Genomic DNA, 15,772 nt, shown 5'->3' on the forward strand with positions numbered 1-15,772 from the left:
TCAAAATCAAGCAGAATAAACATTATAATGGCTATAAATTTGTATTTTCAATTCAATAAGAGAAATTTCAGGTTATTTGCTGTATTGAGGATCTTTTCTTTCATTGTTTTATTAGTGTAGTGCTTGCATGGCTTCTCTGAAATAAAATACATGAAGAGACTAACTGGTTTACCTTTCATGGGGTTACAGTTTTTGCTCCTCATGGATCTTTTACCATTTTCCTTCTCTCCTCCTTTCTCTCGAATTACCATCAATTTCTGCAGCACTGTGAATTAACAGGGAGACGCACTGGAAAAGCTCAGGAGGAAAAATATAAAAAAGCATATGTAGTAGGCGGATTGTTTGGAAACTTTTCCAATAGAGGATGCATCATTCAAAACTTACATACCCGTACAAAACAGGAGGAATGTGGATCTCTAGTTCATGCATTTGCTCTTAGAAGCAAGTAGCACAGCAAGCGAGGATGAATTTTTGCAAAGCAATCAAAACATAGTAGAGAACCTCCTACCACAGTGAAGGAGAAGAGAACAGTGCAGATACTTAAAAAATATCTCATCCATATGTTATGTTTCCCTGTTTACTTCTCTGCATGCATCTGTCCTCAACCACAATAACCACCCCTTCTCCCCTCATTTTCTGGAAACCATGAAATTTTGCTGTAGTCCATATAATGGAAGCACAGTTGTTAGGGAGGGGAGTAATCCATACTGATGTATGAAATCCAGTTTACTGCTAGGTACAGTATATGAGCTGCAGAACTTTATGTGAGCACAGATGATAGCTTCATGTCTTGTTTCGTGATTAGTGTTGGGTTCTCATGAGTGAGATGCAAAGTTGATTGCTAGTTAGATGTCTGTGAAAAAGATGTATTGCTTAGATTCAGAATCAATTGTTTTGATAAAGTTGATTAGAATGGAGAACAAGCTTTTCAAGAAGAAGTTTCAATTGAAAGCTCCATGAAGGAGGATCTCTGAGTGTGATTTCATTTATTCTTTTCCTTCAGGCAGTTTCTAACCTTCTCGTTTCCCCAGATGATCCCCTGCATGTTTCTTGGACAGCGCTGAGATAGTTAGTACTGTTGTGTCATTGCATTGTAGAAGGTAACTTCTTTGAGCCATAGGGATGACATGCGGTTAGTTTGTGCATGCTTTGGTTGCTTAATTGCTGGACTATGAAGTGTTTCATTTTTTGCAGGTTTGTACATCTGCAAAAAGTTTTTATAACACATTATATAAAATGAATTAACTAGAAATGATTTTCTGTAATTTTGAAACTTTGTAGCTTACATTCCTTTGCATTTTCTTACTGACCCCTTTGCATTTTCTTACTGACTTCTGTTAGCAATACTGAGCATAGGCAGTTGTGAGAGTTATTTTTTGTTTTTTGTGTTGCTGTTGGGACACTCAGTGTTCTGCCAGTCTGGCAGCTGAAGTGGCTGAATGCTCCCTGGGATGCAGACTTTCTTTTTTAAAAAAGGAAAAAAAAAATACAAAAACCTTTCCAAGCCCTTGAATCCTGAATGCAGATATAAAAAAGCGAGGCTTCATTCTCCTCCTTGCTGACACATCTCTCTCCCTAACCTAGGCCACCCAGTTCAGTTCTACAGCATGAACAGGCCGGCGTCTCGACACACGCCCCCGACAATAGGGGGCTCTCTGCCGTATCGGCGTCCTCCGTCAATCACGTCCCAGGCGAGCCTTCAGAGCCAGATGAACGGAGGGCCGTTTTATAACCAGAACCCAGGTAAGAGAGTGGGTCTGCTCCGTGGAATTCAGCACCGTGGTGAACTGGCCACAGGGCTTCAGATCTCCGGCATCTTCTGGTCTGTCTCCGTGGCAGACATTACAGCTAGCGTCAGGTGAGAGGCAGCGTGTTSCTGGTAGCCGTGCCGAAGCTGTGGTCCAAGTGTACAGCGTTCGGCTTCCTTTGTGGCCAGCRGCCTAGCACAAGGCAAGATCTGTTGCCAGATAGATTACTCTTGATGTCACAATTTGTGCAGTCCTCATTAGACAAGCATTAGGGATGAGCGTAGGATTTCGTACCAGAACGGTATTCTTCGTTCATCAGCCTGTATGCTTGTATGGTTTTTCCTTCTGATTAACGGRCAGCCCAGGAAGGTGCCCTTGTTTTGGAACTCATTAGACGTCTGAGAGACATCGGTGGTGTTGCATAGTATGGGACGCACAGGAGCTGTGGCATCTCTTAAGTTTAATATGTGATGTTGTTCTAATGGACGACCTGTCAGGAGTGGTTCTGTCCTGTATGTCAGGGGAAAATGCAGCGCCTGCTCATCTAAGGAGTCTTTTTGCCAGTGCTTCTGGTGAGAGATGAAGGTATTTGTACCAGAGTAGGGGAGGCTTTTTTGACAAACCTTCAGAGAGGTACAAAGGGCATACTAAAGGTTCCTCACTAGAAATACCTRATTACAAGCAACACTGAATGTTAATTTGCAAGCACTGCGGTGCCATTTTGCTGTTTTTAAATTGTACATTGAACTTGGAATCAGGTCAGATGCTGCAACCTGCTTTTAAGGGATTGGATTAAATTCAAATATTACTACTTGTGAACTAGCCTGCAAAGAGATATGCGTGCTTAACTTAAGTAGGAAATGGATGGTTCTGCTGTGGGCATGGGAAAGGAGGAAGACGTATGACTAAACTTCAGCCTCATTGCCTGGAATACRTGGTATTTGTTAAGCACATGATGTGCATGCTGGAGGTTAGAGGGGATGGACAAGAAGGAAAGGGACATAGCTATAAAGGAAACCCTTCAAGATTGCCTTTGCAGTAAAGAGGATTTTCAGTATATCCAGAATTTTTGGCGTCTGCTGTACATTTCTGCTTTAGGAAAGGGATAACTCCCTGGAAGTTACAGATACATTGTCCAAATGTAATTATAGAAGATGCCAAATAGACTCTGAATAAGTTATGTAACCACAATTCAGTCTTTGTACCCAGTAAGAAATGATTACAGTAATTAGTCACTTGAACTGTGTATCACAAAGAAAATACTTAAATGATAGTACCATTCTTGATACAACATAAATAAGCAGCTGTAGTAAGAGATTTTCTTTTTAAGGTTGGTGTACTTAGCAGAATACAGAATTCAGCTTTGTAGTTGGAGTAAAACAGGGTTTTTGGCTCGTGCCTTGGAGCAGGAGGATGCACAGGCAAGCACGACTGACCCTGTGAACAGAGGGTCTCTTGTGTCTGTAAGGAGCAGGAGGGAGCAGTGGCAGGGCAGAAGCCTCAGTTGGTTCTCAGCATTCCTGAAGGGAGGGAGAGAAAACACAAATTTAAGGCTTGTAGGTGTGAAAAGTTTGCTCTCCCTTATTTTTGCAGGTTGCTTGGCAATAAAGCATACCGTTTTCCACTTGCGTTTTTCTTTATTATGTTGGGATAGTCATTCTGGCTTATTGAGACTGTAGGACAATGAAAGATACCTGTTTTACCTGATCTAATTTCTCTACTTCATGTTGAGACTTTTTTTTTTAACATTTGAAAAGAAAATCTTAAATGCAGATTTTAACTGATCTTAGCATATGTCTGTCCCAAAGCCATGTTGCCAGTCATGTTACCTAACAGTGGGGTAAATTTAGCTACCTTAAATACCAGTAGCAATATAGGTGCCAGGAGCGTGGTGCATTGTACAGGCTAAAAAAACTGAAACTTGGYGAGCGTTGGGACGGTGGTCTGCGCTGCACACACTTTACACAGCAGGGTTCTCACCAGGCCCGAGCGAGCCAATGTAAGGTGCTCTTGTGCATTTCTGAATTAATTTGAAGCAATCGCATAGGTAAACCTATAATCCACCACGGGTGTATGTGGAAGGAAGCTGGGTGGGAGGGCTTAAGCTGATGTTTTTCTTGCCTTTTGAGATAGAAGGAGTACAGTAGAGTTCTGATACATTTTATAAATGCAGTCATCATTAATAAAACATTTTTTGTTTCATCTCCTAAAGGCCAAAATTAGCTTACAGTCATTATATATCGTAGAGGCAAATAATATGCTAGTCCCTGCAGTACATGCAGACCAAAGCACAGAACTCAACAAGGGGGTGAGATACACAAGGAGTGATGTCAGCTAGTGTTAGCATCACCATTTTGATTAAACTGTGCAATCCGAGCTAAAGAAAAGGATTTCCTGCAGTTGCCTAGAGTGCGTGTCTAGAGTAAYTTATTTTTCTACCTGGAAAACCTAGTTACCTCCTTCAGTGAGTTGCATATGGTACATGAACAAAGCACAATGAAGAGACCTGGGAAACTAAAGCTAGTCTCATACGATGGGTACAAATCTTAGCAATTCACATGCCTTTGAATATAGAAAACATTTTGAAACAGAGCATTTTTTTATAGCATATGTAATTTAAAATGCTGAGATCTCATAGCTGCACAGGAACGCCAAATTCCTGAATATTACTACATTTCCATAGGGCTTGAGATTCAAATTCCCTTTTCCTGCTTTGAAAAATCCAACACAAAACCTTCTCCCTCCACTATGGTTACTCTTGAAGGAACAAATACTCTCTGGGGTCACTTCATTTAATTCAAAGATGTAATTAGAAAAGCATTTCAGTTTTCTCAAGAAATACCAATTAAATGGTGAGATAATGGAGCTTGCTTTGTACAGGGTTGCAAGTAGGTTTTTACTACAAAAAGGATGGTGGCTCCTTCATGCGTTTTTTTTTTTTTTTTTTTGTTTGGTGCATGGTAGTGTTAGGAATGCGAAAGAGCAGCAGAAGAAATTGAGAGAGATTCTGAGAATAGTTACAGAAATAAAACAAATGAAGGGAATTTTTGAGACATGAATTTTAAATGCCTTGGAGTTCTCTTCACTTGCACGGTGATGTGAATTAATTCTGAAAAACACTAAATTGTTACATGGCAGTTTTCTTTACCAACTCTGGAATTAGCTGAGATTTAATTAGTTCTGTTCTGCAAGCTAAACAAATATAGTGGTACATGTAAGTGTAGGCTTTTTCCCCTCTTTTCTTGGACCTGATTAAATGTTTTTGTATGCCACTACTAATAAGAAAGTTACTTAATTGTGCTTGTCCTGAGGTGTGTTTTCTGAAAAATAATCTTGTAACTTGCTTCAAATATTGCATTACCCTTGCAAAATGATAATGAAATCTTACACAGTCAAATCTTCTCACAGCTTTCATTCCTGGCTCAGACTGGAGTTTTGTGTTGAAATTTAAACTGGATCATGTTATATTCTTTAAATGTGAATTCACATGTACTGTACAAAGACTGCACTTCTGGTGCCAGTTAAACAGCTCTGTAGTCTTCAAGGTTGTAGTCTGCAAATCAGGTGGAAAGGAAACGATCCAGCACATCTGGAATAGACTTTGCTGTTTGGCAGCAGCACGCGGTGTTTTGTTCTACAGACRAGGCCCTTGGTTGTAAGCTCTGTTGTTGTCCTCGTGTGCTCAGTTTCTCAAAGGCCTCTTTCTCTGTTTCACCTGAAATAATTGACCCATTTGATTTTTGGCTTGTGTTTTGGGGAAAACTAGTTCTATCCATTTTTGGTACTAAGGATTTATGGATGCTATTACAGAAAAGATGCATTCTCTCTTATTCTCCAGAAATGTTTTTTTGATCTAACAGGTGGGATATGATGGTAAGAATCTTCTTGATATATTTGTTTGGTCTGTTTATAAAGTTCTGTATTGCTGCAGTAATAAAATTCAACTTAAGGGAGTCTCATAGTTAGATCACACAAGTACTTCAGTATGGGTTCTTGATCTTATGAAAAAGAGTTGGGTTAGTAATTTTAAAAACAGAGCAATCTTGAAGTAAGGATTAGGCGTATGCCTGAGACCACCTGAGCTATTTTTCTTTGGATGTCATCCTTTTTATCTCAGCTTCTTGGCAGACTGCTACGTTGTCTGAGTGGTGATGATGTCTACTCTCCTGTTTGCTGCTTTGTTGTGTTTCTAACTGAATGCTTCTTTCTTTTTAATTTCTGTGGCAGCATCCCTTGCTCCTCCTCCCCCCTCCATCCTACAGGTAACTCCACAGTTACCATTAATGGGATTTGTGGCCAGAGTTCAAGAAAACAGTAAGTTTGCTGCTTCCTTGTGCTATGATTTATTACTGGATGTGGCTTTTGTTTTGTGGTATATGGCCTGTATATAGCCAGAATTCTGTCGTCTTTACTGCCTCTGTGAGTTTGTGTGAAATTGCTAAACGGGGGGAAAAGGAAAGAATTTTACTGGAAGAACCTGATCCTTCATTCTCTGTGTTTTGTTGCCTCGAGTGTATTTCCACAAGTTCTCGCTGTTGGTCCCAGTGCCACTAGCTGGGATTGGGAGTATTACTTCAAACTGCTGCCATGGTTCTAGAGACATTTTGACGATTACATTGCTACTCCTGTTCAGTTTCAGATACTCCTCCGCCGCCACCGCCTGTGGACGAGCCAGTGTTTGATGAATCCCCACCTCCACCCCCACCTCCAGAGGATTATGAGGAGGAAGAAGCAGCTGTAGTGGAGTACAGCGATCCCTATGCTGAAGAGGACCCTCCTTGGGCGCCAAGGACCTACCTAGAAAAGGGTATGTTTAATGCTAGTAGAGATGCTAGGGTCGCTTTTGTAACAATGTTTTGTGTATGGTCCTACCATCCAGCTTGGGGCATGAGGTCTGCATAGACTCCTCCTTTGGCCCATATTTGGTGGTGTGGCAGAGGTGCTCGACCAAAGAGCAACTTAAAAGAACCAAAGTTAAGCTGCTCTGCTGAGACAGTCTCTCTCACTCCTCCTTCTATAAAGGGAGGAGATAATGATTAGCTGGCTAATTGCAGATTTTTTAAATCCTCTATAATCTTCTTAAGACTCACCTCTTGATAGACTGCTTGATCCTAATTATCAATCTCATAAGAGGGTAGAAATGAATGAGTCAGTGCTGCTACCTCATTTGAAATTTGAACACGGAGAAGTGTAGGTTTGAGGCCCTGGATGCTGTGACACTTCATCAGCGAGAAGCTGTGCTCAGCTAAAAAGCCATGGGCTGCTCTAGGATTGATTAACTCGGGCATTGCCACGTGGCTGTACCTACATGTGTTCCGGTACTGGAGCAGGTGTGCAGATGTATTGGAATAAAGCTACAAGTAAAATAACAAAGTAGATAAATAGCTCAGCAGCACTTGGATATGAAAACCTCTACTGCCCGGTGTTCTGCGGAACAGCGCATTGTTCCTCTAACTAAATAAAGGTGAGATAAAATGTAGTGCTGTAAAGCAGCCAGGCATCCCAGCTAGGTGACAGTTAGACACATTCAGTCTGTACCAGAGAGGGAAAATACAGGAATGCTACAAAGAAAAACCCACTGTAGGTGCTCAGGGGRAAAAAAGACAACTGAGGGAGCAGTTTCTGCCAGCTCAAAGAAAATACCACTATCCCAGGAGAGACGGAGGGAAAATCTATTTTCTTTTCCCACCTAGCTGGTATAACTGTTTAGTGCAAGGAGTTTTCAGGCTTTGCTGACTCGCTGAGACTGTTTGTCAGACAAAATGGCTGACTTGCAGGGTATTTACATGACTCGCTTTATCTATTGACCTTTCCACAGCCCTGATTGACGGCAGATGTCACTATTATTCTGTTGATGCACACAGACCCTTTGTTTGATTAAACATTGCTTCAGCTTATTCATGTCAGGGAAGCTTATTTCCAGGAAGGGAGGGCAGGAAAAAGGGGGCTCATGTACAAAGCACGCCTCGTGCTGCACAGTTTGGAGGGGGTTGCTCATTGCTGATACTAGTTACCCGACTTTGCAAAGTTAGGCTGGAGGGGGGGAGGAGAGGGGCAGGGGTTCATCACTTGGCATTTCTGTCTGTGGGAGTGGATGGCAAATTTCCGCAGGTTAGGATCAGTGCAGGTCATTTCAGCAAATACTTGATGTGCTCTGTTGCTTAACTCTTCTTCACCAGGCAGTACAGAGAACACACAGCGTCCACCCAGCTTCTCTGTGGTTGATTCTGTTGATGTCACTTTTATCCAAATTCAACATTTGTAAAACTATCTTTGTTCTGCTTGTTATTCCTGCCACCTGGCTCTCAGTAAATCTTCAGTACCATTTCACCTAGCAAGAAAAAAGGGAGCCCACAACACCTTGCATCTTTATAGCGTCTCTTAGTAATGCGAAATTATATATATTTTTTAATGTGACACTTGTCAGTTAGAACTGCAGTTAAGCATAGAACTAAATGCCAGTTGAATCAGTTGATAATTGCGTGCTGTTGTGGTGGAAGTCCCTTGTTATTGCTTGCATTTCTCTCTAAGGCTCAGGGTTTTTTTCTCCTTCAGTTTTAGTTTCTTCGACTTTCAGCACAATGGAGCAGAAAACAGGATGCTTTTCTAGTCCCGAGAGGGCAGAATTACATTCCCATTCTCTCCCTTTTGCTCTGCAGTGGCTTTTGTTGGTATGTGGGGTTGTTCACTGAACCTTCCCCTCTTGCCTAGCTTTAGCTGGGACCAGACCAACTCCGCTGTGGCAGGTATAGCTGCAGCGAGGGGGTCCCTAGGCTGGCGTGGCAGCAGCTGCTTTTAGACTACTGAGGTACTGAAGAGGTAAATGAAAGAGTCCATCCTAGGCAAAATTGTACAAAAGCTAAAGAAATCACGTGGGCAAAGAGAGGAGGGCAGCAAGAGGATTGCACATCCTGCAGTGTGACCCTTGTAAACTTCTTTTGGGAAGTCAAAGCAAATAAACATTTAGTCCAGTGCAAAGTAGGATGAGGAAATCGTTTGTTTCTGCTGTCAGAGAAACTCTGGATATATTTCTCTTCCTAGCAGTTACCTTTTCACAGTGACAGCGGCTTGAACTTGTCTTACCTGTCACTGCCAGGAAGGTGCTTTGGGCATTTGCTCCTAAATATAGTCTGKATTGAGCTTCGTGTTTAATGACTGCGGGTATGTCTGAAGATTCCTCTAAACTGTTGTTAGGCTGTTGTCCCAACTGTTTGTTTTGTTGAAAAGCAAGTTCAGGTCTACAGTAGTTTTTTAAACAGTAAATTGTGTCACAGCCTGGAGTAGGAGGATTGGTGTTTCTGTATCCTTCGCTGTCAGTGATCAGTCTTAAAGACTCCCCATGAACAGACTAGTACACCAAATACAGTGCTTTTGAAGGGGACCTGCAGGAAATCAAAGGTATACACTGAATGTGAATAGCAACCATAGGGAATTAAAGTATAGCTAGGATATAAAAGTATGATATGCAGGAGTAGGGGGCATTGAAAGGGCAAAGAAGTATGAGCTCATATCATATATTCAGATGAAAATACAAGCCGTATGGAAGAAGACAGATTTGATATACAAATCTGCCCTGCAGTTGCCTGTGCCTAGTCTACACAGACAGTTCTTCTTGTTTCATGTCCCCCCCCTATTTACATGCTCCCCAGTGGATGCAGTGTCATTCTTCTGATATGAAAACTTCTCACTGGGCCTTAGTTTGCCCAGAAACTCTTAACTTCCTGGCTCAGTCACTGCCTCTTCAGCATTTAACAATCAAGTGGGTTCAGTTTTGAAGCCCACAGGAAGCAGGGATGCGTCCAAAAACTGTCTTCACGTGGCACATAGCAGCACAGGAGTCTTGCCTGTTCTGACACCCTCCAACGTCAGCTTGCGTCTTCTCGTCCTAAGTTCGCTCCTTAGCTGAGCGGGAAGGAGAGGGAAGAAGCTCTGTAGCTGGTGCCTCCCAGGCTCTCTGGCTTTTGCGCTTACAAGATCATTGATTTCAGCAGTGTCTGAACAGGTCTGTGTTGCTACATGTGCAACTACTAAGGGGTTTACAGAGAGGTGGAAGCGTCCAACAGAGCAGGTGACAGTAGATCTGTAAATTCAGAAAGAATGCGACAACTGCATTCAGATTTCAGTTTGGTTGTACCTGGCCTCTGTAATGCTCCTGGCTGTGGGCTTTTTCTTTTTTTTTCCCCTTGGGTGTTTGTAGGGGAGTGTAACCACCAACTTGTAGTGGCATGTGGCTTGGGAAACAGCTTTATATTTGAAGAATAATGACATTTCAAACATAGCACTTTTTCTGATCTACTTTTCTATCACTGATTTCCATGAACCTGTGAGCTAAAATAATTTATTTCAGYGCATATGTGCAGAAATCTGTCTCAAGCCCAGGTACTTTCGGTATGAGATTCATGGGGAATATCACATGGGATAAAGAAACCATAATGTAAGTCTTTAAAGATAAGCTGGAGAAAGCTTTTAGTTTAAACCCTTTCCCTGCAGAAAAACAAAAGTACAGGAAACAAAACATTCTCTCGTGTTGATTTAGAGTCCCATCCAAAAACTTAGTTCTGGTCTGCATTTCCAAAACTAGATGACAAGCAAGCTTTGAAGTTAACGAAAAGCCCCTTGCTGAAAGAAGGCTTTCATACTCAAATATATGTATACTTAACCTGCTGGAAACTAATAATACTTTGTCTTCTGCAAAATAATTATTTCTGTGGCAGTGCCTTAAGTTCCTATAAAAAGGATTCTGCTACATGATTCAAAGCGGACAGAACCGATTCTGAGAGAGGAAATGGCTGTTCAAGTACAATTATCCCCAGTAAGTAGAGCAGCAGTATCTAGGATTTGTGCTTGTTCTTTTGGCATGGCTTCATTTCAGTTCATATGAAAGTATTTCTAACAGGATAAGCGTATGTAACCCTTGCGGACATGTGCATGTAGGCGCTGGGATGCCAGGGAGGTACCACGTACGGAAAGTTGCCATATATAGAGATGGAGTTCGATACGTTCCCGTTCTGTAAAGTGGTCATACACTGGGGGAGGTATATTTAATATTAAGCCATGTCCTAGCCTAGAGCTGAGGAGGGAAGTGAATAATAAGTCAATTTTAAGCAGCTGGAGAAGGTTTGAAGTAGAAAACAGTTACTGAGGATGTTACCACGGGACTGTAATAGCGATGGCTGACTGGAAATGTCTGAGAAAGCACACTGCACCACTGCAGTGTTCTGTTGAGCCTGTGTCTGTAAAAATTAGATGATCAGAATTGGGTTGGCAGAAGGAACAAGTTCCCTCGTTGCATATAGAAGATGAGTATGGTCACAGCTGTCAAATGTCAGTTGGGGAATGAGTTTGGCCTACAGCTGTGGTCAGCTTTATGTAAAAAGAGTTCAGCCAAATTCAGTGTAATTGTTGGAGAACCAGAGAAAGATCATTGATTGGAAGAATATCAACCTTAGTGAGTAATTCTGTTTTTCATCTCTGTGTTGAAATGTGTTCAGATACAAACTTCAGCAGATCCTGGCTCAGTCTTGCAGGGAAGGATGCCACCTCCTGAGTCAGTATTGCTGCTTCCTGCCTCATCTGGCGCTTTTCTTGCAGCACTGGCCTGGGCTCCCTGTGAATTGTGGTATGTGACAGGCTCACAGCTTGAAGTGGTGGGACTATAGACAGAAGGATTAAACAGTCATTTAGAGAGAGGAAAGTTGCCAGTACAAAAGTGATGCACAGGAAGAAGCAATAGTGATGAAAAAACAAAACCAGGCTTCAGGTAATTTTATAAGAGGCTTAAAAAGCAGCAAATTTTCATCACGAATTGAGAGAAAAGTTTCCTGCTTGTGAACGTGGAACACATTCAGCATTTATCGGAAGGAACTAGAGTACTCTGGCAAATGAAAAAGAAAGGAATTGGAAGTTAGCTTGATCCTCAGATTGTTAGCGTATGTGTAAGGTATTTTCATGTAAATCAAGAGAATGAAGAACAGCAGCATAATGAATCCAGAAAGAAATGTTTTAAAATTAATAGGTGCAGAAAACAGTTAAAGAGGAATTTTGAAAGACTTTAATTGCACATATGTTCATGTAGGGCTGATAATCATTTCTGTTTTCCATGCTAAAAATGATGCTAAGAATTTATGCATTTCCTTAGAATGTTTTGTTTCCTTAGAATGGCATGTCTAAAACTTAGAATGAATTAGTTTAAAACTACACTGTTCTGAGTGCAAAGCCAGCAACATGGGTTTTCTAAATATGTGCTGGACAAATGATACAAATTTCAGCTCTGGACACTTATTTAAAAAATCTTCTTCTACATAGTTTGATTCTCTACTAGTCTTGATCTGTGTATGTCACTCTACTGTCCCCTCGGGAACTGGGTTTCCATAGTAAATGTTTGTATTGATTCCTTTGCTTCCTCAACAGGAAACATCATCTTTTCCTTTGAAAAGAATTATTAATTTAGTAGGACTCTTGGATGCTGCACTCCTCAACACCTGCTGTTAATTTTTGCCCGTTGGTTTGGTCTAGGATGTCTTCCTTCCTGTCACCAGTACAAGGATTTAGGATCCTTGTCCAACATGCATTGTGTTTCAAGGGCAATGCTGTGTGTTTCATTGCCAAGTGCTCAAAGCAGTATTCAGTCTGGCATAGCTAATCTTCTGTATGGTGCACATAATTGTAGAACTACGGATGGAAAAACTCTTCTGTCAATTTGATGTATGTTTTCTGCCATTTCAGGACAATACTTTCCTTAATATTTGCCAGTGCTTTGTCCAATTTCTTTGACTTCCCAAAGCAGCTTCCATGCCTTCAGTAACATAAATTATTCTGCAGCTGTAAGAAAAATTTCCTGATCTGTTAGACCTACATTTTGTTTGAGAGCGCTACCTTCCTTGCTCCCAGTTCTCAACTGGAATTTTTTTATCTYGGTACTATAAACCCAAGGAGTCACTACTAGCTGCTAGGACTGCACGTGTGCATTTTACAGATCTTAAAGGAGGTAGCTCGGGTAATGCAAGTGTGGAGCCTTGGCTCATTCCTACTGTGATCTGAACAAGGCTTTTATAACTTTCCCTCTTCCATGTTTTCCTGCTGACCTGTTACTTGGGCAGAGATCTGGTTTTGCACGTATCGAATGCATGAATCTTGGAAAGGGCCTCAGTAGTCGCAGTCACAGGGCGTTACCCAACCTCCTTGCATCATTCTGCACCAGATGTTTATTTGTAAACTCTTCCTTCCCATGGGTCTGGAGGGGGGGCGTTTGGTGTGGTCCTGTGTGCATGTAGATAATAAGAACAGCGGATTTAGTAGTAGAGAGTCTTGTAGTCCTGGATAACGTGTTTCAAAGTATGAGCTCTTATAAAAGGGGTTAGAAAAAAAATGGCCCTTCGAGCTGGTCGTTCTGCACACATACAAGTGAAGCAGTGCAGTTCTCTGCCTCGAATATGGAGCAGTTCGCGTCTGGCTGGTTGTTTTTCCTCCTGCTCTCTGTACCTCTCCTAATAGTTATTCTCTGTCTGTTCTTTCCTAGTGGTGGCAATTTATGACTACACGAAGGACAAGGAAGATGAGCTCTCGTTCCAGGAAGGTGCCATCATTTATGTCATCAAGAAGAATGATGATGGCTGGTATGAAGGGGTCATGAATGGAGTGACAGGCCTCTTCCCAGGGAACTATGTGGAGTCCATCATGCATTACTCAGAGTGAACACTAGAGGACCGAGCACTGCATCTGCTGCTGCAGGAGCTCTCGGGGCTTCCCAGATCTCCACCAGTCTCTGGGGCCCCATCCAAAATAACTGAATGAAGGATAGTTGTAACAACCACTCTTTGTTTCTTTTTTTTTTTCCTTCCATTATAAAACGATAGTGATTTGAGTTGTTGGAACAAATGGCTCTTCCGGCTGCCAGCAGTGGCTATCATGAGCCATCTGACAGTGAATTAAGCTGACCCATTCAGATGTAACAAACTTGTTGAGTAGCTGATACTTCACCCAAATTCTGACTTTTTCTGGCAGGCTCTGGGATCTGTCTCAGGAATACTGTGTGCCCTTGTGGTACCACCTTTGGCAGCAGTGCCTGGCGCGTGGGATGTCCTGGATGCTCGTGATGAGGGGTTACTGGCTGGTGGACATCCTTCCCTGATTCTACACTACACTCTTGTGCAGCTGGAAGAACACTCATGTGCTAGCAAACACGGATCTGTACACAAGGCTGTTCGTGTATCCAGCTTCCAGATAGTTCCTTACATCTCTAGCATAAACACGTCCGCAGCTGCTCTGCACACGCAGGCTGACACAGGGGCACACAGAGCTGGCTTGGATTCATTCACCTTTCAGTTCAGACAATTAAGATGCTGCAGCCCAGAGGACCCTCATCCCCATTTCCTCATCTTTTGAATGCCACAGGTTTGTTTTTCGTTATGCACTGATGTAAATGTGTTCCTCTCCGCTGCAGGCTCCCAGCTGTGGGTGCTGATGGGTTAAACAGGACTCACGGATGCTGCTGACGGTGAAGGGGAAATGAAGTTTACAGGTTCTCCTGGGGTCTGAGGATAAACTCTAGGGGCTGTGATCTGAGGTTCAAATCTACTCATGCCTGCTTGCACTAGAGCAACTTACCCCCAACTTTAGTCTTATGCACAATATTATCTTAAGAAAAAAAAGAAAAAACAATCAGGTATTGTAAATTGGCTATTTTGTACTTGATGACTGGATTTGCATATGTACTGTGAGAGCGCTGTGCAGAGGCAGGACAAACGGCAATTGTCGCCTTCAGGTCTGTTGCCAAAATCTCTTCAGCAGAAGTTAAAAGGGCTGTTGTGTGTACTGGATTCCCATGGAAATCCAAGTGGTAACTAGCAGTCTTAGCTCTTCCCCCAGCCCTCTCCGTTGTTATGAAGAAATAGATACTTTGAACTGTACTGATGGATGTGGGGTGGAGTAAAACCAACTGAAGGCCCTGTAGCCCTTTCTGTTGATCGTTTGCTTTTAATCATCTAGTCTCAAAAATGCTCTGCTGTGGTTCTAGCTAGCAGATCGATGTTAAGTAAGTGATGGCAGTGCTAGTCTGCCTTTAGGAAGGCCATAATGCTATGTATGTTTGGGTTAATATGTCATGCATTAACAGAATGAATACCTCAAACCTGGCGGCCTGCATATGTAGCTGGCTCTTCCATTGTGAGAGGCTTCTGGGCTGTGGCATCTTCCTGGGCAACTTTTGACTGTTGCCTGGCCCAACGCAGCTGGTACCAACAGTAGCTTGTCAAAAAAGAAGTCTGACTAATGCTGCAGCCATCTTCTGAGGCCTGTGCAGAGGACTACCTGGAGGTGGAGTTTGTGGTGGTATTGGCAAAAAMCACAGGGAACTGACCTATCAATCATCTCCTGGCTTGATAATCGGTGCACTCCAAAGCCAGAGGTGCAGGTTTGAGCAGGAAGGAGTCACAGCTGCTCAGGAGGGAAGAAGGAAGAAAGAAACAGTCCCAGGTGTGTGGCTGTGGGCTATCGATGAGTTTCATCAGCTGCGGTGAGCCTGCAGGAAGAGCACGTGCTGCTCCCRTGACTGCGTAAGGAACCGGTTTGGGTAAAGGTTGCAGTAGCTATGATGCTGAAGGAAGGAAGGAAGTAAAAAGAAGTGGTGCAAGGTGGGCAGCCCCCTACCCCTGCTGGGTACACAGCCATGTAGCCAAGACGCTCACCTTTATGGACGGTAGCAGCATTATCTGGGATGAGTGTTAGCCCGAACAGGAGCTTCCTGCCTGCCTCTGAGAAGGCTTTTGTCCAGCAGCAAGACTAGCAGAAGCAGCCATCGTCAGGTCCCTTAGGCTGTTGGGTCTCTCTCTGGGAGTGCTTTACCTGGGAAAACTGGTTGACAGGAGCTTGAATGACCATTTCTAATAGCATAGGACAGCTCGCCACAATTCGTGCAGCTAGGTGATGCTTGCAGCCAGGCTGGACCAGGGTGACCGAAATGTAGCAGTGTTGCACAATTTTTTTAGTGCTYGTGAGGTAGTTGTTGGCCAGGACTATCAGAGGAG

General features: G+C 42.7%; 1 protein-coding gene across 5 annotated transcripts in view; it reads left to right on the top strand.

Moving 5' to 3' along the window:
• The window catches only part of ABI2 (abl interactor 2), a 72,629-nt gene that overhangs the window by 53,329 nt on the left and 3,528 nt on the right, over positions 1 to 15,772 (top strand). For 3 of the 5 annotated variants that reach the window (XM_085299356.1, XM_085299353.1, XM_085299355.1), the window contains 4 exons: positions 1,585 to 1,743; positions 5,976 to 6,062; positions 6,382 to 6,555; positions 13,267 to 13,560. In XM_085299356.1, coding sequence (XP_085155482.1) covers positions 1,585 to 1,743; positions 5,976 to 6,062; positions 6,382 to 6,555; positions 13,267 to 13,442 — 596 coding nt within the window. In that variant the 3' untranslated portion in view covers positions 13,443 to 13,560. Of the gene's footprint in view, positions 1 to 1,584; positions 1,744 to 5,975; positions 6,063 to 6,381; positions 6,556 to 13,266; positions 14,142 to 15,772 lie in introns of those variants that run through there. The other 2 variants (XR_014895137.1, XM_085299354.1) reach the window with 2 other exon arrangements.

This window comes from Rhea americana, unplaced genomic scaffold (assembly GCF_003343005.1).
Source record: "Rhea americana isolate MKP2758 unplaced genomic scaffold, rheAme1 scaffold_15, whole genome shotgun sequence".
Classification (NCBI taxonomy): Eukaryota; Metazoa; Chordata; class Aves; order Rheiformes; family Rheidae; genus Rhea; species Rhea americana.